This window comes from Cebidichthys violaceus, unplaced genomic scaffold (assembly GCF_023349555.1).
Source record: "Cebidichthys violaceus isolate CVI_PGR_0920_01 unplaced genomic scaffold, fCebVio1.0.p SCAF_8, whole genome shotgun sequence".
In the NCBI taxonomy this organism is placed as follows: domain Eukaryota; kingdom Metazoa; phylum Chordata; class Actinopteri; order Perciformes; family Stichaeidae; genus Cebidichthys; species Cebidichthys violaceus.
Window position 1 is genome coordinate 9,758,909 of NW_027176964.1, and position 21,656 is coordinate 9,780,564.

The 21,656-nt window shown below is 42.6% G+C and overlaps 2 protein-coding genes across 2 annotated transcripts in view; both read left to right on the plus strand.

Annotated features, from left to right (window-relative positions):
- Positions 1 to 4,724: 4,724 nt before the first annotated feature.
- LOC137866242 (RING finger protein 228-like) lies at positions 4,725 to 5,908 on the plus strand. The gene has a single exon (XM_068702017.1). It carries the CDS (start codon positions 4,943 to 4,945, stop codon positions 5,603 to 5,605), a length of 663 nt encoding a protein of 220 aa, XP_068558118.1. The 5' UTR covers positions 4,725 to 4,942; the 3' UTR covers positions 5,606 to 5,908.
- A 4,530-nt stretch (positions 5,909 to 10,438) lies between these two features.
- acsl3b (acyl-CoA synthetase long chain family member 3b) overlaps positions 10,439 to 21,656 on the plus strand; it is an 11,440-nt gene continuing 222 nt past the window's right edge. Inside the window, exons 1-15 of the mRNA XM_068738122.1 lie at positions 10,439 to 10,634; positions 13,287 to 13,782; positions 14,415 to 14,592; positions 14,699 to 14,808; positions 14,977 to 15,115; positions 15,957 to 16,107; positions 16,298 to 16,421; positions 16,882 to 16,953; positions 17,138 to 17,277; positions 17,623 to 17,795; positions 17,933 to 18,007; positions 18,089 to 18,280; positions 18,424 to 18,538; positions 18,711 to 18,868; positions 19,053 to 21,656. The exon at positions 19,053 to 21,656 is cut by the window's right edge and continues 222 nt beyond it. Of these exons, the coding sequence (XP_068594223.1) occupies positions 13,432 to 13,782; positions 14,415 to 14,592; positions 14,699 to 14,808; positions 14,977 to 15,115; positions 15,957 to 16,107; positions 16,298 to 16,421; positions 16,882 to 16,953; positions 17,138 to 17,277; positions 17,623 to 17,795; positions 17,933 to 18,007; positions 18,089 to 18,280; positions 18,424 to 18,538; positions 18,711 to 18,868; positions 19,053 to 19,210 (2,136 nt within the window). The 5' untranslated portion in view covers positions 10,439 to 10,634; positions 13,287 to 13,431 and the 3' untranslated portion in view covers positions 19,211 to 21,656. The remainder of the gene's footprint in view (positions 10,635 to 13,286; positions 13,783 to 14,414; positions 14,593 to 14,698; positions 14,809 to 14,976; positions 15,116 to 15,956; positions 16,108 to 16,297; positions 16,422 to 16,881; positions 16,954 to 17,137; positions 17,278 to 17,622; positions 17,796 to 17,932; positions 18,008 to 18,088; positions 18,281 to 18,423; positions 18,539 to 18,710; positions 18,869 to 19,052) is intronic.

Here is a 21,656-nt window from a genome sequence, read left to right on the forward strand (position 1 = left end):
TAGTAAATGCCACCGCGAATGGCATGACATATCAATGCTAATTATTGGTTTACATGCGTTGTTCTGTTTTCTCTCTACTGAAACATACATTTGGCAGTAAACCCGTTAGAGAGAGGCGGTGTGTAATTTATTTTTCTTTCATCAACAAGAGTATAGATGTAAAAGAGGTTCCGTTCAGCACAAACACACACACACACACACACACACACACACACACACACACAGTACACGTTAGAGAGATATGTCGTGGATGCAGCGGAGAGGAGGATCTATTTTTTCTTCGAGTTCCACCACACCCCACGCAAAAGCTCTACACGGTCATCTAGCAGTTGTATGAATTTAACAATAGGTGCCGCGCGGACCCGTGGCTCAGCCACACGGCAGTGTAACACATCCGTGCAAATGGTCGATTATAGACACAGAGAACCACATGAGGGATCATTTGACTTTTCTGAAGCTTGTGGAGTTGTGATAATTATGATAATTAGGCGTGTTTAATAGACCGATACATTTTCTTCTTTTCCCCCAGGAATAAGATCATATATATATATATAGGCGACTGGCTGATTCTGTTCAGAGGCCTCCTCGAGTTGCACACCATGAGTGACTGGTTGGTCACGACCTCTTTAAGACAAACTGATGCATCATCAGTGCTGAAGTCCTGGCAGGCAATTCATTGATCACCATCAGATTAGTCAATGCTTGCTGCTTTGTTGTCTAAACACAACAATTATCAAGGAAGATGTTGTCACATCCTCATGTAGAGGATGAATTGAACCTCATATAATAAAATATAATATAATATAATAAGCAAAGCCAGCTGTTTAGTGCTACTGATGTGACAGATATTTGTTTGCTAAAAAGTGAATAAACACCAAATATGTATGGGATGCAAGGGTTGTAAGATGATTTGTTTATCCAAGTTTTACTAGAATTTGACCCAACCTTATAGCAGCAGATAGTCATCTTCCCGTCCCTTTAATTGCACAATGTGGCCCAATATATATTTTTTTATTCCTCCTGTAAGACTTCATGTAAAAAAAATGGTGCAGTTGACACAGAACATGTGGAAACATTATATGTCCATAAAAGAAGGAATGGGGAGCAGGGAAGAAAGTTATCATACTAAAGTTTGACTATCATGAAAAGGATATTGGATCTACCGTGTCAAATCAATTAGTGGGGTAAGCTGAGTCAGAAATGCGCTGTGGTGGACAAAATGCATCAAAAATAAAGAACAAAATGGCCCCCGAAAAGAAATACTGTGTTGAATTTGCTCCGCAGACACACAGAATAAGCCAGGGGCTTTCGAGGCTGTATTTCTGAAACCGCACTTTAAAAAAAAAAAACTGAATAATTAGCTCTGCGTCCAGTAAAGATAAAGTTAGTCTAACAGCCTAACAACCCATAGGCCGTATTGATCTTGGCTGTGGCCCTAAAGCAATAAGGTCCTGCCCTGCATCAGACTACACAACCTATTTAGAGCACTGGGAAAAATCTCCATTCTCTTCAGAGCTATACTTACAATGCTGCTCAGTATTCACGATAAACACCACACCACCAGATCAAACACAGATAGACGTTTGTAGTCAATCAGATCATCACAGTGATAATCTGACCATAAACTAGAGGGAGCAAACTTCTGAACTTCCATTCATTCTCAACATTAAAACAGTCAGTCATGCATTCCTAAGTGTAAAAGGCACACTGTAACTGTAGCAGGAACATTACAGCTCTGGCTCACTGTGACAAGTCGAATGACAGATACCTAAAGATGCTAACAATAATTTGCATTATTCATTTTTCACTTTTTATAGAGGTTTTAGAATGTTAGAATGAGAGTCAGTTGTAAAACAATGTGTGCTTAAGCTTTATTGGTCTTCAGAGAATCATGCCACTGCTGTGAGGGAATTTTGAATAATGTGCCATAATGTCTGTTTCCATACTGCAGTCGCCCACAGAGATCTAACTAGTCGAGGCTTTGACATAAAGTATGATTACTTCTGCCAATTCTCTCTTTGCTATAATAAACAAAGATTTGGAAATAGTGTATTATACTATTTCTTGGCCACATGTTATGCAGGCATAAAGCTGCAGTCCTTCACTGTATTTGTTGGACTACATTTCATTAAACATTTTTGAATTTTTGTGTAAACGTAAAAGATCATTTCTGCATTTCTTTACGTATTAAATCTTAATGCGACACACTGTGTTTTATGTTAACACTGGAAAGAGGTGAGCAGAAAGTGTGGTTATTATGCCCTTCAAAAATAATTGGTCTGCATCTGATTTTAGTTCTACTGATTGTGATATACTCATTTATGTTTGATGTTTTGTCTTTATCCCCCTGCAGCAGTTCAATGACTATTTAAAAGAGCTTTGCATCACAAAGACTACAGAGCGGACATTGTGTGAAATAGGAGAAACAGATTAGAAGAATGGCCAGGCCGACATTTAGATAAGCATCTCAGAAAAAAAACGTTGCATCTTCAGAATAAGGAAGTCCACTGTGTGATTAGTAGCCTTGGGATGTTACTGTTACCAGGTACTTCCAAAAGACGCACTGTTTTTCTCATGTGTTTGATCTTATCAAATACATATGACCCACAACACTCTACAGTGGAAACTCAAACTGAGGGCAGTTATCATAACAAAGAGCCATAAGGTGCACCCAGGTGAGAGAGAGAAAAGAAAAAGATAAGCGGAGCATTAGTTAACCAGGCAGCCTCTGGGCATGCAGGGTTACGTTAATAGTTCGGTGAAGTAAATAAATAGTGAGCTAATAGTTTACGGTCCCATGATGAACATGCAGCGGTACCTCCTGGAAGATTCTTATCTGTCCTTCAAATACACTACGCCTTTACTTTAGTGTGTGTGTGTGTGTGTGTGTGTGCGTGTGTGTGTGTGTAAAGGAAGAAAGACAGTATCTGATGTTGAAGTGAATTTCACACTTTCCCAAAGAAACTGGATGCATTCTGATAAAACACAATATAATATTTTAGACGTGAGACATACTCAGCACAATATTATGTAAAGAGTGAGTTTGCAAGTGTGAAAGATATGGTATGATAGGTGATGGGTTGAAAATGTGTGCAACTTGCTATTAGTCAAGTACATATTTTCAAGGATCACACATTTTATGTCTTTATGTTTTGTTTATTAAATATATATCAGAAAATATAGCATTAATAAAACATGTCAACTATCTCCTGACAACTGTTTTCATAGCATTAAACATCTATTACGTAAACAGTTTTGGACCTTATTTGAAAAGATATCTAGCAAACATTCCCATTCTACATGGCATCCTGGATTTCCAATTACATTTGGTTAATTATGAATTATTTAACTTGTGAAATGTACAGATTCAACGTTGATTCCATAATTAACATATGATGAACACTACTATGTTGTCTTTCTCACCAACTCTCTTTTCACCTTCGCTGCATGCTTTTTGAAGGATTCCCAATGTAACAAGTGCCCTCAAAAGCATCTTTAACATGATTATTGTTTTTGTTAATAACTGTAACTCATTACAGTTGCTACACTGTTAAAACGAGCTGCATGTAATTGTATGTGACTGTAATCCAGTTAGACACAATATGCTACTACACAGACATAATCACTGTACAAACATGCATGCATAGATTCAGCCACAAGAGGGCACACGACAGCTCAATTGACTGGGACACCATGAAAAACACCAACCTCGTTTTAAAGGGATATTTATCTAATCTGACAAAGTGAAATTCTTGAAAAACAGAATACTTCACTTGAAGATCGCTCGTGTGTGACGAAATGATACTATTACACCAGGTTGTTTTTTTCATCAAATACAAATCCACAATTATTCTGTACACAACCTATTATCATCCCTAGCAGACAAGGTTTTAATTCTCAGTCAATCAAGAGGAGAGGATGTCTGACAAAAGAAAAGTGTCACATTTCTTGACCACGACTTGATCTCCCAAGAGGAATCAATTCTTAAGAATAATTCTGCTTTCGCAAGAATATTTCAGAGTGCATTTTTATAGCCAACAAAAGCCATATCAAGATGTGATGGTGATAGTGGTTTATTTCGTTTGGACGCTGCAGATGTTGTCAAAACTGTTCTGGACATTAACAGTTGTGTCCCACCGTGTCATACAGGGGTGGCGTTTAGGGTTGCCAAAATCTTGAAAAATGCAGTTATGAATTTAACATAAATAAATCTGTGTGTGCTCAGATAGTCTTTGTAGATGTAGAATCACGTTTTAACTGGAGTATTGAGCTATGGGGGAGCAAAGGGACTTTGAAAGTGTGTGGAAGACGAGGCCTCATAGCATGAAAGAACAAATGCTTGTCCTGCATATCTTAAAGTTAGGCACGAATCACAGAAGGACAGCACATCAAACACAGAGACTAGAATGGTGTTTAGATGCAGCTGAGGGTGTCACCGCTGATCGCACTGCTCGGAGCTGTCCACTGCGTGTGGTGCTGAAAAGCAAAGGGACAAAAACAAAAACACGGTGCTCTTTATTGTCGCTGCGGGCGCTAAATTGTAATTATACGGTTAAATAGGGCCAATAAATCCACTTTATACACATGACCCACACTAGTGACAAATCGACCAGGTGACAGACCAGATTAGATAATCAATTTGAACAAGTCTATCGCCTGGATGGTTTTTGCGGTAAACTGGGTTTAGTTATGGTATTCAGCCATTCAGTCTGTCCCCATCCACGGGTTGTGCCCCGGGCCGGTGACGCAACAAGTCTCGGTGATCGCACAACCGGAATAATCCATGACAGCTGACGGAACTGACTCAAACTGGGAAATCCAGGGAGGTTTTTTACACTTTACAACGTTTTATTGACGTCCGGAAATAGTCCAAAGCATGCTCGTTCGTGTAAATACAACAGCGTAGTGAAATACAGATTCTGTATCCCCAACTAGACCGAACATGGCGGAGATGGTCGCTGCGGGAGGCGAACGTGGCTCTGCTCCGCCTGACGGTACCGACTCGTCCCCTGGCGAGGACTACGAGTGCAAAATCTGCTACAACTACTTCGACCTGGACCGCCACGTTCCCAAACTGCTGAGCTGCTCCCACACCTTCTGCCTCGAGTGCCTCAACGCTTTGCACTTCCGGGAGGGTCGAGGATGGAGAATCGGCTGCCCGGTGTGTCGCCGCCGAACTCCGGTGCCGGAATATCGGGTTCGTAACCTACTCGACGACAGCGTGTTGACCAAATCGCTCTCGCTCGAAACGCGCGCGGCTGTGGACTCCTCAAACACGGCTGTCCAGACAGACTCGGCCGGCGTCTCTTCAGCCACTTCACCAGAGAGCGACGCCGGCTGTCAGACGTGCAAACAAGTTGCGTTCATGACCGGCTGCGTGTGCGCCATTTTTTCTTTCCTGTCCATGGTGGTGCTCTTATTTCTGGGCCTTATATTTGTGCATAACTTCGATAACACCGCGTGGCCCGTGGGCCCCATCTGTTTGTTTGTTGCCAGCGTCCTCGCCCTGGTCTCGCTCATTCTCGCCTGGTTGCTGTGCACGTTGAGGTACCGGCCTGAAACTGACGCAAGCAACTTCGGTTCCCTCACTTCTAATGTCATGTGATTCTCCGGCTGCAGAGCTGGGATACACAAGCCTTGTCAGCATAATTCAACTGAAATCTGTTTTCTGTTTTGTCCATTTATTTCAGTGTGCACAGGCATCCTTATGTGTTCGTGAACGTGGACGAATATCTTGAATTTGGAAATGTACAGGTGTAAGTAATAAAATCACTGATGACTGAATTGCGTTTAGCTGCTGCCAGACTTACTGGGACACTTGAATGGAACAGAGCCATTGTTGATGTTTTTATCTGTGCTTTTTATGACTTCAAATATCTGTTGTGAAAAAGGGGCCTATTTTGACCTAAACGGGTGGTCGTATAGGAGCATCATGGCTTGCGCAAAACACAACACCTGTGGATACAGTGTGTGTGTGTGTGTGTGTGTGTGTGTGTGTGTGTGTGTGTGTGTGTGTGTGTGTGTGTGTGTGTGTGAATCTTCAATACCTTCCCATATTGTTTGCTCTTCTTACTGAATGCACCTCTTGAATGCAACTCTATGTTCTTTATATGTTCTCCCTTTTAAATGGAATGCACCTCAGTAAAATGCAACTGTGATAATGTGCACATGCAGGCATGTCATGACAAATGCTTACGCTGACAGCTTAGAATCATTGAAAGAGCTCATTGACTTGTCTTGCTAATGGAAACGTTAGCAGACACTGCCTTGAATAATTGTTTGTTTACAGCAGTATCCCACCCTTCTCTCCTCCCACACTTGTTTACACGACAGGCTAAGGTGCTAAGAAACTGTGCACGCAGGTGTGTATGTGTGTCTGCATGTGTCAAGCTGGGTATGTGACTGATTCATTCTAATCTTCTTCTGCCACCGACATTACTAATAACAGGACCTATTCTGCCAAAGACAGGACCTGATTACACCATAACCACCTTTGTGTGATTACACCGACTCCCCGTGGTTGACCAGGTCAGCAGGGGATCCCGGGCCAATGACCCTGAGGGGACATGAGCCTTCACAAGATGAGAGAAATAACTTTGGGGTAGAGGGCCAAAATAAGCAGTGTTGTAAAGTAGTGAGACAATGGAGGTGCAGAAGACCTCCTATGGGGTCTTAAATCATATGATGGGCTTAAGTTTGCTTTCCCAGTCATATAAACTGCAAGAACATATAAACTCCACTAACGACTTGGTCCACGCCCAGATCACTCTTAAAAACAAAAGCCTCTCCTCGATCATCATTTTCTATGTTTGAGAAAATCATAATGTGACTAACCCTGCTGTCAATTCTCTATAGCTCTGGGTTATTAGATCAGTTATGATACAAGAAGATGTCTCCATTATTTAGCTGAATCACAATAACACAGTGGGTATTTATCTCCACTTAGTGTTGTTTTAAGAGGCGACACTGGTCTGAGGAGTTAAAATCCATCTCTTTCAGGTCTCTCAAAGGGGCTCCTTCACTTGGTCATCCAGTCGGTGAGTAATGCCACTTAAATGCCCCCCCGTGACAAAAGCTTGAGAAAAAAAAAGAGGGGTGGCAGGCTTCCACTGGGAGCCACAGGCAACACTGTGTCTGGGGCAGGGGGCTTCATTTCACAGGCACTGCAGGGCTTAAAGTTAAAGATTACTTTGAAATCTGCATCCCCTGCCATCAAACTCTCCTGCTATACAGCCCACCCTCCCTCCCTCCCTCCAGCCGTCACTCCCTCTCCCGGAAAAAAAATTAAAAGCTGTCGCCACAGAGCAGGGGATGAGTTGGGAGCAGATCCTCTTTGATGACAGAGAAGGATCCTTTTGTTCACTAATCCCCAAACAACCCCCCCCCCCCCCCCCCCTTTTTCCCTATAAATCCAACTGGACGTCAAGGGGCTTCATAATCAGCCAAGGGCTCAAAAGTTATTAGTGTAGTTGTTTTACTTTCAAAGATTGGAATGTAGTGACGTCTTGTCGAGACACCTCTTTCAAAATATCTTCTAATTTTGGTCTTCTCAGTGTTTGGAAGTGTCTTTGAGAGCAGTAAGAATTCTTAAGAGAAGCATATCTTCAAGTAAAGACCCTAACAAGTCACATGACACTGGTCAGTGGTGATCATAGGTGGATCCTCAGGGAACAGCCATTAGCCACTGTGCAGGCTGTCAAGAAAGACGGGGTCACCCCAGAGACAGACAGTTCCAGGATATTTCCCTTCTTCCTGTGTCTTGCCTTTAAGTGTGTGCAAAGTGTGTCCTTGTGTAATTATGAGATTGGACACAGGAATTTCACAGAGCAGATGAAAGTGTTCCTTTTGCTCATAACATCTGCCCTCTGACGGTTTGTGTCCTATCAAGATGACCTCAAACATAGCCTGAGGAGAGCGATTATCACCACTCTGTATAAGCGCTCATGGCTTCGGTCATGTGATCACATGATGGCGTGCGTTTATGAGGAGGAAAAGGCACGACCTTGTGTGTTTGCATGCATGTATTTGTCGAAACTATGTATGCACAGACATATGGCCTAACAAGCGTGAAAAACACTCAACAGACCAGTGAGAAGGGATCAATGCCCCGGGTCAGAGTGTCAAACATGGCTTACCTAGCCATTTCACTTCTGTTGCATAGCTCCTCAGATGTCAAAGAAGACTTTCCTCTGTCTTGAAGTGTTGGATCTTCTCTCTGTCAAGTTGAAACAAATAGATTTAAGACAGAGTGCGGTGCAAAAGCCCTCATGAAAGACATGTGCAATGACTCCCTCTGGTGTACAAAAGTGTGATTGCATACAATGAAAATAAGAATCCTGTTTCAATTTTGAAATGATGAATTCTATATAAAAATCTATTTTGTTTGCTTGTTTTTAAATCGCAGCCTCCTGCTGTCACTCTATTCAGTACAATTAACTAGTTCAGTTATAAAGTAGAGGTATGGACACAAAAAAAGGAATAAAGCAAATGTAATTTATTTGTGTTTTATAAAGTGTCCGTTTATCAGACATGGACAAAACACAACGAAGTGCATTGAACCAAGAGATATTTTGACGGCCAGTTACTGTTAGGGGACCAGACTATATTGACTTTTCTACCGTATCAGTATGAATAGCTGCAGATGGCTCTATCAGTGATTGCAGGGAGAGAAACTGTTATTCTATCAATCTGTATATTTGATTTGTTTTGGTGGGTAAATTAAATCGTTATAGCTTTATGGGTGATTGAGTTGGTACGAGGATCGTCCTCCCCCAGCGTCTTCACTGGCAGCTCCTCTTCCTCCATCTGTCTCCACAGCCCTCTTCCTCATCTGGTGCGCTGTCTTCTCCCTCGTCATCCTATTTCATCCATTGTCTACGTGCCAAGGCCAAAAATAGTGGTTTGACAAACGGGAAGAAAGGGAAACTTTCACTTCATTGTAACTTCACCAGCAAATTGAGTGACAGCAGTGCAGATGCTCTTACATCCCCTGAATCGGTTACTGTTGTTTTTATAATGTTTGATTATGGTGAATCACCACAAAGCATCTCTATGTCTCTTACAGCTATCACTGGTGCAAAAGTTATTGCAAGCACTAAAAGCTATATAGTGTGAGATACAGTTGGGTATTACGGAATAAAGATGAGGAAAACATACATTAGCACCACTAATGAGCCATACATGAAGCTACCATAACTGCAGTTTTGGACCTATAGGTGAGAAACTGAACCTTATGACAACACAGTGACATTTTTCAAATCTGGCACTCCTTTTTAAGACTTATTTGTTTAAGTGGTCTTCAAAAGAACTTTGAATACCACCTCAATGAATAGTATTTAAGTACTATCTGACTGAATTTATTTGATAAAAAAAACGAGATTATATTGGATCATGTCTGGTGGTTGCAGTAAAAACTAACTGGGGCTGAATTGTTTTGTAAATATTTTCTATCTGTTGTAGGCCTACTGGTATTTTAATTATTCAAATACAATAAACTTTTATTTAGAAATGTTGGTATGACGTTGATGTCTTTTCATTTCTGATAAAGGTTTTTGTAACTATTGTTATAAAAAGACCCACCTTCATTAATACAAAATAAGTAGGCAGTATTATATATGAACCTATCTGGCCTTTTCCTATTTCTTGCCCTTTATCTGACGTTTGTTTATTGTTTTTTGAAAGGAAGCCAACTACTGGGCTGCACCTTTCTGCAGTTTCTCACGGCCGGTTATATTTATAAATAGTATGCCATTCATAAATATAATGTAGACAATAATTCAAGGAGCATTGCTTCGGTGAGGTACTTCAGGTCTACATGCCACAACTTTAGCCGCTATGGCTAGGCTATAGACTAGTTAACAAACACTAATCTAGTATATAAATAGAGAGAAGTCAGAGTGGAGGTGTTTTTAGTTTTGCTCTTAAAACATCATACCATGTTTCATACAGGGAGACGCTCGTGGGAAGACCCGCTGGTGACTGTTCACTGTCTGCAGTCCCACACAGACACATGACATAGACGTAGCCTTAAGTGTTTTACATATTTAGCTCGGCTACAATTTTCAGTTTTAGTTTCACTTCGTCTCCCTCCTTGTCTCGTGAACACACGTGCGCAGTCTGTCTCGCTCGTCCGTTGAAAAAATGTAGTTAATACTCAACAAATTGGAATAAACACGGAAGAGAAATCGAATAAACCACGTTCAAACCCGGTCACGCTGCCAGGTCGAATAACGGTTGACACATACGGTGTTGACACACTCAAAGGAACCGGGAACCCGCGTGTCTCTCCCGGCTCACTTCAGCCTAAGACTGACGGCCCCGACAGTTGTGAACGCTAGTAACCCCATTGACGTCCCCACGCACCCAAGTACGCGCCACCTCCAGCGCTCCAATCGCTGACCGTGAAGTGTCCTGACGTCACTCCAAAGCTTCCGGACTGCTAGCACTGGCCAGGTGATGCTCAAATTTCGAATTCCACTTCATTTTTACATACGTTTAATAACAGACCAGCAGTTGTGATTTATAACCAAGCACACCCTGGTAATAGACTACACCAACACAATGTCAGATCACCGGTTACAAGGATAAAGAGACCCGATCCCGCAACGACGCAGGCGTAGCGGCTGAGAGAAGAGGTAAGAATGTATTGCTGCGTGAGCGCTCTGCAGATGTTGATGAGAGGGACTGGTTGTTACCGGTATGCTAACTACCACGACACGTCGCCTTTAATGTGCCGTACGTTTGTGTACAATTAGATGCGAGTTCCACCTCTTGAATCTGAACTGAATTTGGACAATTTGGCTGATTTATAGCACACTAGCAGCGAGCCAGCAGCAGCTGCAGTGGTTAGCCGGAGCCCTGAATACTAGCTAACCGGTATGCTAGCTGCTAGCGCGTCTTTGAGCTGTTCGCTAGATGCTAACGTTGAAGCTGCTTCGCTGCTAGCCTCGTATAGCCTCAGAAACGCATACTGCGGAGTGAGAAAATGTCTGGCTATTATCTGGTGTCTTCTTGCCCGGTTTGGGTGTGATAGTATCACACATAATGTCTAGAATTGTGTACAGGTTATCATAACAGTACTGTGTTATGATCGTCTCTAACGTCGATATCAACTGCAAATAAGATAACGACACACAAATCAAAACATTGTCGGTGCCGCCGCACACGTCTCCAGCGCTTCTCAAAGGAACGACACGGATGAGATATTAAAAACGTAAATAACAGTGAAAGTAAAAGTACAACATAAAGCCTGTTTTAATAAAAGGCGACGCTTTATCCGATATAACAGTGTAAATGATAAGATGGAGAAGATGTGTGAAATCATCACAAGATTCACGTCATACACATCCTGTTGTCCCGAATCTCATTCAGATACTGGCAATGTGGAATAAAATGTGTTTAGTATCAAATTATAGCTAGATAAAATCATTATGACATCTGTGGTGCTTATCTCCAAGTGTATTGGCGGAAAGCTCAGTTTTCTTCATTATTGAACACTGAGTACTTTAACAGATCTGTGTGTGTGTGTGTGTGTGTGTGTGTGTGTGTGTGTGTGTGTGTGTGTGTGTGTGTGTGTGTGTTTTTAATACCCCTATTATCACAATATGCATGTGGGCTTAAAGTCTGCTTTGTGGCAAACCTGTGACAAACGTGCATAGATGGGAATGCATTACAATGATGGTGATATTTTAGCGTTGACTCTAAATCCCAATATGTGGTCGGTTTATTATAACTGTGTCACAGGAATGTTAGTTCGTTGCTGTTGGAATAGTTGTTAGGAGCAGGTGTGTCTACTTAATTCCAAGTAATGCAGACAATGGCTGAACCTGTGTGACAAGTGTTAGTTCTCACCTTCCTGATGTGCGTTTTCTCTGCCCAAAGAAGTACAATAGTGTCAGTTGGTTGTGGTATTTGAGTTGCTGCAAAGCAGGTGAAACATGTTCAACCTGCGAGACTGGGACGGTTTATGCAACGTTTATTTAAGTACTTGATAGTAAAGGCAGTTGCTGTCTGCATTCTCATAAAACACTTTAGGAAATATTCAGTATATTCAATATTCAAATATATATATATATATATATATATATATATATATATATACACACACACACACACACACACACACACACACACACACACATTTTGTTAATAGGTAGGGCAGACATACCTATACTCTGATTGCACCAACATCCATGTGCACACACAAACATGCTGCTTTGAACAGTGAGAGGCGATTATCGTTTGCCTGCTGTGTCATATTGCAGCGGCCATAGTGTCACAGTCCTTACCGGAGCAGCACAAGAGTGTGGTGCAGTGCAGGTGATCAGTGCTGGGTAGCCTCGTTTGACTCTCACTGAGGATTCACGCTCTAACTGAAGTAAAATATCTGTAAAATACACGTCTCTTTTTACTGTAGAAATGTAGCATGTTAGAAGGAAAACAAATATGTGTTCATCTCAATACGAGCTACTCGAATATGCAGCTAAACATGTAGTATGATTGTGTATAATATTGTGTCTTGTAGCTTGTGTTTGCACAAGGCCAGGTGCGGCCCACCTCGTCGGTCAGTGTTAGATTCTTCTCAGTGCTGTTACATTAGCCGGGCGGGTTACGCTAACCTCCCACATGACCTCTGGCCCTCTCAGTGGAAGCAGCAGACTGAGTCACTGTCGCTAGTTCTGACTCACTGGAAGTCACACCGTCGCCATAAGGGTGCACTAAGAATAGCTGAGCTCCAGGAGGTTTTGGTAGTATAGCCAAACAAATGAGAGCAGTAACTAGTTTAACACATGTTTGTATTCATTTGCAAACATTAGTATACCTCGGGGTGTGAGTTGCAAGCTGCTGGCCAGGCATAGAGAGAAGGTGTATAATTCCTGAAAATTAGAGAGGCAATGTTTTCTTGGTTGTGAAACAAAATGGAAAATAAAAAGTAGCAAATCTTCTCATATCGGAGGCAATTCATGTTCTGTCTATCAATCAATTAACAAATCATTCCAGCACTATTATTATGATATATTGTTGTTGTTGTTGATGATAAGTGTCGCAGCGTCATGCTTTCTCCTTAGTGATGGGATCAACTAGACCAGCGGATTTGGTGAAATAGATAGTGCTGACTGACAGCTGTCCTAAGAATAGACAGAGATGTTGTTCAGGCAAGTTGGGATTCTTTTACCAGGAGGCAGGAGCACGCATTTGATGCTTGCGCAATATTTCCAAATGTGCTGATGCATCGTTTTATTCCAGACTATCCTTCTAAAATGTCACGTTGTGCCTCTCTGTTGCAGGTCTGGTTGACTTGCTGCACAAAAGAACCACCGCCTGCCACCTTCAGCCAGACAGTCGGAATACTTAAGGGACGGTGACGAGCGCGAGCGCATCATTGCGTGTCCAGGTCTGATTCATCTCCAGCACTGACTTCATCCTCCGAAGATGAAGCTGAAGGAGGATATGAACCCCCTGCTGCTGCAGGTCTTCCGCTCCGTCGTCTGGGTGTACTCAGTCATCACCTTCATACCCTGGTACTTCTTCTCCGGAGCCGGCAACAACTTGGAACGGGCTCGCCAGATCAAGGCGTGCTCGGTCAGCGGACACCCGGCGGGGCCTTACAGGGCCATCAACAGCCAAGAGAAGCTGGCGGCATGGCTGCACCCCAGGGTGGACACCCTGGACAAGATGTTTGAGTACGCTGCGAGTCGGTTTCCGAAGAGAGACTGTCTGGGCACCAGGGAGGTGCTCAGTGAGGAGGATGAGCTCCAGCCCAACGGAAAGGTCTTCAAGAAGGTTAGAGACCTGTTCCTGTTATTTTGGCAAACATGCAACAGATTGTGTATCACCTTCATCCTTTTTTTTTTCTTTTTGTACATTTTTTGGTCTGTTGTCAGGATATAGTCAAGTCAGTGGGTGGTTCCGCTCATCACACGTAGGGGCAGAACTGTATATGAAAAGCTTTAGGTGACTCCGTGTGATTACAGGATGTTAGCTTGTGACAGAGATTTCTGCCACTGTGCACAGTGTGAGAGGAATGTGGGTGGGAGAGCAGCAGCAGCAGCAGCGTTACCGGCGCTTTTGTCTCACGGCTGAGAGTCTCCTCATTAACGCCTGTTGTGGCTTCAAAAGCCCTGTAGATGGCGCTAACTTACTGCGTATGAAGAGCGACGTGTCGGTAACAACACCGGACCTCTTTGAGATTCAACAGTGAATATTGCACATTACCTTTTTATTATATTGTGACGCAGATAGACAGTGCTCATATTCATTCCATCGACGTGAATACCACAGGTTCCTAAAATCATTTAAGCAGTCTCTTCATATTGACACATACCAGGCCTGTAGAATGTATGTTCATACATCAGTTTCCATGTAGTATTTGGAAATGATCCTAAACATTGCATATCACCTTTTGTGTGTTTTAGGTGATACTAGGAAACTATAACTGGCTGTCGTACGAGGAAACCTACGAGGCGGCAAAGCATTTCGGCAGCGGCCTGGCAGCGCTCGGCCAGACGCCTCAGTGTAACATCGCCATCTTCTGTGAGACCAGAGCAGAGTGGATGGTGGCAGCACTAGCCTGCTTCATGTACAATTTCCCACGTGAGTGGCAGAATATTCAAACACGTGTGTATTCATGCGGTCTCTGAACCTACAGTGAAGGACTTGAGACGTACTGACCAACTTAACCGGCTTTAAAATTTCACAGTTGTGACCCTGTATTCCACTCTCGGACCCACGGCCATCGCGCACGGCCTGAACGAGACGGAGATCACGCACATCATCACGAGCAAAGACCTGCTCCAGAGCCGTCTCAAGGTACCATCTGTCTCCATGATGTGCATACAATTCTCTGAGTTACGGGTTGTTCATTGTGTGTAGCATTAGGCTTGATCATGAAGCTCGGTTCTATTTGCATGATTACTTTATCCCCTCTCTCTCGCCTTTTCTCCCTCCCTTCCTCCTACACCCAACTCCACGTGCCAGGCCATAGTGTGTGATATGCCGAGACTGCAGTACATCATCGTGGTCGACAGTAAACCCACAAGCTGGCCAAACATCCCCAGAGGCATCCTGGTCTACAGCATGGATGCTGTGAAGGAGATGGGATCCAAGCCTGACAACAGTGAGTGTCTGAGCATTGTGATTAAAAAGGGTTTTCTAATTTTGTCAGGGGAAATGGGAAGAACACTGATGGAGGCTTAATACAAAGCCAACACCTTGATGTGTAATTGGAGTGATGCACTGTGCATAACAGAGTCGGGAAGAGGTCAAATAAACACTTTCCAAACACCCAATGTCACAATGACATTGGACGACTTTTTAGGAAAATCAGTGGAAACTGAAATTTTGTTTACATGACAACTATCTCTTGAACCACGTTTATGATTTTCCTCTTACCGTATTTAAAAAAAAAAAAAGAAAACACTAATATTATAAAAGATTGGATACTGCAAATAGAACACGCAATATACCGTCCATGTGAAATATTTTCTAAATTAATTTAAGCCGAGTTTCCTTTTGCAATCAAGTAGAAAACAAGAATTACATGGACGATATCAATAATCTGCATTATGATTAATTGAAAGAGGGGATCAGGCTTAAAAAAAAAAATCCTAAATCATCTTATGCTTATTTGATAATTGGTTATATTTTTAAATATAAGGATTTGCTTCTTTTAGTTTTTTATTTCATTGAAAATAAAATATCTTTGGCTTCTGGACGGTTTATTCAAGCATTCCTCTCTGACTTTTTATAGAATAAATCATAAATTGAAAAAATAATCAATACATAAATTGATAATGAAAACAGGCATCCAATTATTCAGACCCTGTTTGAAAAGCATATTTTTTGCATCTCTGTACTTTAGTGAGCAGAGACTTATTATTACGATTTAATAATGTTGATATTACCGTGGGATCCATTTCCTCTCTAACGATCACCCCTGTGTTCTCCAGCCTCTGCAGTAGCTGTAGACCGCAGACAGCCAGAGTCCTCGGACATCGCGGTCATCATGTACACCAGCGGCTCCACAGGCATCCCCAAGGGTGTCATGATCTCCCATGGCAACATCATTGCTGGCATCACTGGCATGGCTGAGCGACTCCCCAACCTCAAGTATGCCAAAACCCAGATTCACTTCCTCTCTTTTCCCCTGTGTTCCAGATCTACAAAATATCTCCTACTGCTTCTGAAATACAAACAATATCACGTCTTTCCTCACACACACACGTAATTACCACCACCTCAACATGTTCTCTTCTGTGTCTGTTGTCGGAACTAACCTGCAATGTTTCTGTGCCGGCAGTGAGACGGACACGTATATTGGCTACCTGCCGTTGGCGCACGTTTTGGAGCTCAGCGCTGAACTTGTGTGCATCTCTCACGGCTGTCGCATCGGCTACTCCTCCCCTCAGACTTTAGCTGACCAGGTCAGTGTATAAAAGCACACACACACACACACACACACACACACACCTCGTGGCCAGTATGTGTTGTATGCGGTGCCTGAATTGAATGTTGTTGCGCAGTTGCTCTTGGGTGGGGTGCATACCCAGACTCACCAGGAAGTGTCAGTGCGCAGTAAGAAGTACGGGTACTCGAGGACAAGTCGGAAGTGGCCGGTACCGAACCCATTTCAGGCACAGTGTGTCACATTTATTGCTGAGACGTAGGTGCTTTGTATATCCAGCTGAGATGAAAATTGTCAATCATGTATTTTGGCTTTTTATAGTTTCCTCTAAAAAGAAATGTCCAACTTGACTGTTAACCTTCTTTTTTTTTTTTTTTTACTTTAGTTAAATTCAGATTCCATTCAAGATGCTTATGGTCACTTTGTCAGTCGGTAACTGAGAGTTGACAGATGTTTTTATTTTATTTTTATTTTCACAGTCTACCAAGATAAAGAAGGGCAGTAAAGGGGACACCAGTGTGCTGAAACCTACTCTCATGGCTGCTGTACCAGTAAGTCCTTTTTATCACTTCAAAAACCCATCAATCTGTTAGTAACATGGCTTCTAACTAACATGTACAACACTATTATTAAACACAGTCAGACCATCAAGTAAACACTAAAGAGCCACAGAGTATGGACTTAAAATCTCAAAAGTGTCACTGAGGTGTTTTTTTTCCCACCTGATGCGTTTAGGAGATCATGGATCGAATCTACAAGAATGTGATGACCAAAGTAGAAGAGATGAGCAAACTCCAGAAGACGCTCTTTGTGCTGGCTTACAACTACAAGATGGAGCAGATCTCCAAGGGCTACAGCACGCCTCTCTGTGACAGGTAAACACTTGTAATATTCCTGATTACATGAGCGGAGACATTATTGTTACTACTTGGCTAAACATAACCTGGTGTGAACTCCTGTCAACGCTGAGTCTCGACAAAAGGTGTAGGAAATTATTCTCTATCATAAGGGAATCACTTATCAGATATTGTGTTTGCACGGGGGATTCTTTAGTAGAAGTCAACATTTGGATGCTTTGTAGATTTATCAACTTTATAAAAGTCTGAATGTTTTTTTTCCCCCCTGTTGTTGTTGTTGTTGTTGTTGTTGTTGTTGTTGTTGTTGTTACTCATCATCTCCTCGCTGTGTGTTTCTGTTTCCGTCCACCTCCTCCCCCACAGTCTGGTGTTTAAACGGGTGCGTGCGCTCCTGGGAGGGAACATGCGGGTTCTGCTTTCTGGCGGAGCTCCGCTCTCCGCTGCCACACAGCACTTCATGAACATCTGCCTGTGCTGCCCTGTGGGGCAGGGCTACGGCCTGACGGAGACTTGTGGAGCCGGCACCATCAGTGAGAGTAAGAGAGGGGATTTCCAACACAACAGTGGTTGTTTTTTGGGAAATTAACTATCAAAAAAAGGGAAATATAAAGAAATTGATTTGTAGTCATTACCTTAATTCATCAGGAGTCTCTGCTGTTTTGTTTTTTTACAGTTTGGGACTACAGCACAGGGCGGGTTGGTGCTCCACTGGTTTGCTCAGAGATCACGCTGAAGGACTGGGAGGAGGGTGAGTCAACTGGCAACAACCCAACAACCAGAGAACGCAACAAGTGCATTGATATTCTAATCAGGTCTGTTCATCCCCTAGGTGGTTACTACAGCACAGACAAGCCCAACCCCCGGGGGGAAATTTTGATCGGTGGTCCGAATGTAACGATGGGTTACTACAAAAACGAAACCAGGAACCGTGAGGATTTTTTTGTGGATGAGCGCGGCCAGAGATGGTTCTGTACAGGAGACATCGGAGAGATCTACCCTGACGGATGCCTTAAGATCATCGGTACGAGATAATTCAAGTGTGTGTGTGTGTGTGTGTGTGTGTGTGTGTGTGTGTGTGTGTGTGTGTGTGTGTGTGTGTGTGTGTGTGTGTGTTGCACAAGTGTAACATCTATTAGGATTGTGACGCATCTTCTCCCCCAACAGACCGTAAGAAGGACCTGGTGAAATTGCAGGCAGGCGAGTACGTCTCTCTAGGAAAAGTGGAGGCTGTTTTGAAGAACTGCTCACTCATAGACAACATCTGTGCCTATGCCAACAGGTAAAATCCTCTCTCAATCAATTTCTTCCAGACTTTTGGCTTCAAGTCCCTATTTTTAAATGCAGGCTCACCAAGCACACCAACACTCAAGCCAGTGTTTTTCTTCAGATTTTCTGTTTTTCTCTCTTGTTAATATTGAAAAAAAGTAAACTCTTTTGTGCTCATTTTTCAGTGATCAGTCGTATGTGATAAGCTTCGTGGTGCCCAACCACAAGCAGCTAATGGTGCTGGCGGAGCAGTTGCAGGTGAGGGGCACATGGGAGGAGATGTGCAACAACTCCCAGATAGAGAAAGAGGTCCTACGCATCATTACCGAGGCTGCTATCTCAGGTAGGGGAAAACAAAGCCCGTCCGTCCTCTTTGTCTGATTTGAAGTCTTCTCAACGAAACCAAAGCAGTTGTTTTCTCTCCGTCATAACTTGACAGAGGCGTCTGCCTCGCACCCAGACTTGCACCAGTGTTAACACTGTAAATGTCACTCTAACTTGTGATTCTGCTCTCTCCCCCGCAACAGCACAAATGGAGCGATTTGAGATCCCCAAGAAGATCCGTCTGAGCGCTGAGCCCTGGACGCCAGAGACCGGGTTGGTCACCGATGCCTTCAAACTGAAACGCAAGGAGCTGAAAACACACTACCAAGACGACATTGAGAGGATGTACGGTGGAAAATAACGCACACAAACACACTCCAAACATGTGTATATATATTTATAGTATATATATACTTGCACACATACACAAGGAGCTCAGAAGCCACTATACTTGGAATACTTGTAGAGGAGTTATACTTTAGATACAAGGTAACAAACACCCATTATTACAGACGCGTAAGAGCGTCTCATGCACAGCTTCCCTATGACCAGCTTCGATCAAAAGAGGGGAGAAAACACTCTTCAATCCAGCTTCATGGTCTCTGTCGAGACCAAAAGGCAGAAGGTCCCTCACAGACAACTGAACCAGCCGGACGAGGACACACTCTCCGTTCCCCTTTGATGGATTTAGACCTTTTGAGTTGCTACGACAACCGGGAGTGGCACACAAAGTCGGACGTCGAAGCGAAACAAATGTCAGACTAGACGTATATCAATGTCAGCGCGCCCTCTTTGTTGGTTCCCTTCCCCCCCCCCCCCCCCCCTTCTTTTTGGAGCCTTCCATCAGTTCAGCATGGTCGTGGACTTGTGGTGCAGATACCTGGCATCATGAGGCTGACGGAGGGATCCCTCCTGTGCTTTAAGTCACGGTCAGGTTGGAATCAATGCAGGGATCTCTATTATCTTTTAATGATTTCTTTTTTTTTATGTCGTGACTATGTTTTCTTCATGTTTGGTTTGTCAGCTTTGAAACCCATTGACGAGTATTTTTGTGTGTGAGGAATCGTTGCGAAGCCACGAGAGATTGAGCATCGAGATGTTTTTTAATGACTGTTTCCTAATGTTGTTGTTGTTGTTTTTTTTAACATTCTGAGGGTTTTTACTTTTTTCATCGTCCTGTTTTTGTTATTGCCAATTTGTTTATGCTAATGTACTTTAATGAGCTTTGTTTACAAGCTTTTTGTTATCTTTTCCTCTCTTTTTTCTGTCCATGTCCCAAAGTTTGCACATTTTATTGTGCGTTTACTGACTCGACTCGTAGAAGCGATCCAGTCTTCAGTCCTCTCTGCTCTCGGCCTTTGCTGCAGGGTCAGTCGTAAAAGGCATCCATTGGGACTGTTTCCATACCTGCTTTTAAAAAAAAAAAAGAAAAAAAAAAAAAAGCCCCTTGATGCATCCTAACTTGTGTCTTATTGGTTATTTAGTTGGTTCATTGACATGCTGTAGCCCTGCCACGTATTCCTCCAGTCATGACCAATGCACTGTATGGATGTCTCCAAGGGAACTTTGCCCAGCGTAGAAAAACAGTTACATTAGTTAGCCCAGTTACATTTTACAACTGTACATGTTATCTTTTTTGCCATAGGTCTAGTTACTGTTACTTGTCTTTTTTTTTTTTTTACTTATGAATATGAACTACAAAATGAATGTGCAATATTTATACACAAATTTTAAACTCAATTATATAGGAAGGAAAGAAAAAAAAAAAAACACGCTGACAGCCGCCCCTCCGTAGTGTATGAATGTTTAGGCCTTTTGCTCATATGGGACGACCTGTAGGGAAACAAGCATAGGAATAAAGAAGGTGGTAGAGAGACACTGTGCTTAACAATGTAAAGTCCTTAAATGATGTAATGCTTATTAATAAGACTGTAAAGTGGAAAGAAAAAAAACATACTTGGCATTGTAGAAATTGCATGCTGAAAAGTGTGCAACAGCACCAAAACACTTGAATATGTATTTGAGAGAAAGAGAGATGAGAGGATCGCACTCCAGTCGAACAACTGAAGAAATTCCTTTATAAATACACTTCCTGTTGAATTGTGAGTACATAGCATAAAAGTCACTGGACCTCACAGAGAGCAGATTACACTTCTGTATTTTTAATTTGGTTTTGCTGTATGATACTGTATGTGCAATGTATAGAAAAGGGTCAGCTACCATTCGTTTGATCTCCTGAATGACGTACACATTAATTACTGTATGTTTTCAAATCAGGGGTGATATTCTCTTTAGGTTAATGGGCAGAAGATTATAAAGTGTTTTTGTAAGGGCGACGTCTCTCCCACAGCTCTTAGAATGCAAATCTTTCATTGCTCGTTCTGAAGGCATTTAGCATCAATACAGATACAGTCAGGTACTCTAACTACTTCTCCTATCGGATGTCTACTAGCTCAATGTACAAGGGTTAATTTAGCATTTAAGAAAAATGGGCAGTACTATCATAATGCTGTTCCTCCCTTTTTTTTTTTTTTTTATATACAATGGTTCTTTTCCCTGACATTTCAGTGGAAAGTCAGTTTACTGTGCTGTTTGCTGCTTTTCCTCTGCCTGGCTAGAGGTGGCTAGTTGCCTTCTAACACACGTGAGCTGTCTTCAGGGGTCTTAAGAATGTGAAGCACTCCCCATGTTTTGTTGATAGCACACAACCCCGTGTCCTGCTACACCCATTTCAACTAGCGGCGAGGCAAAGACAGTGGGCGGTGCGAAGACCACTCCTGTTGTTTTCACTTGAGTTGTAAATAGGT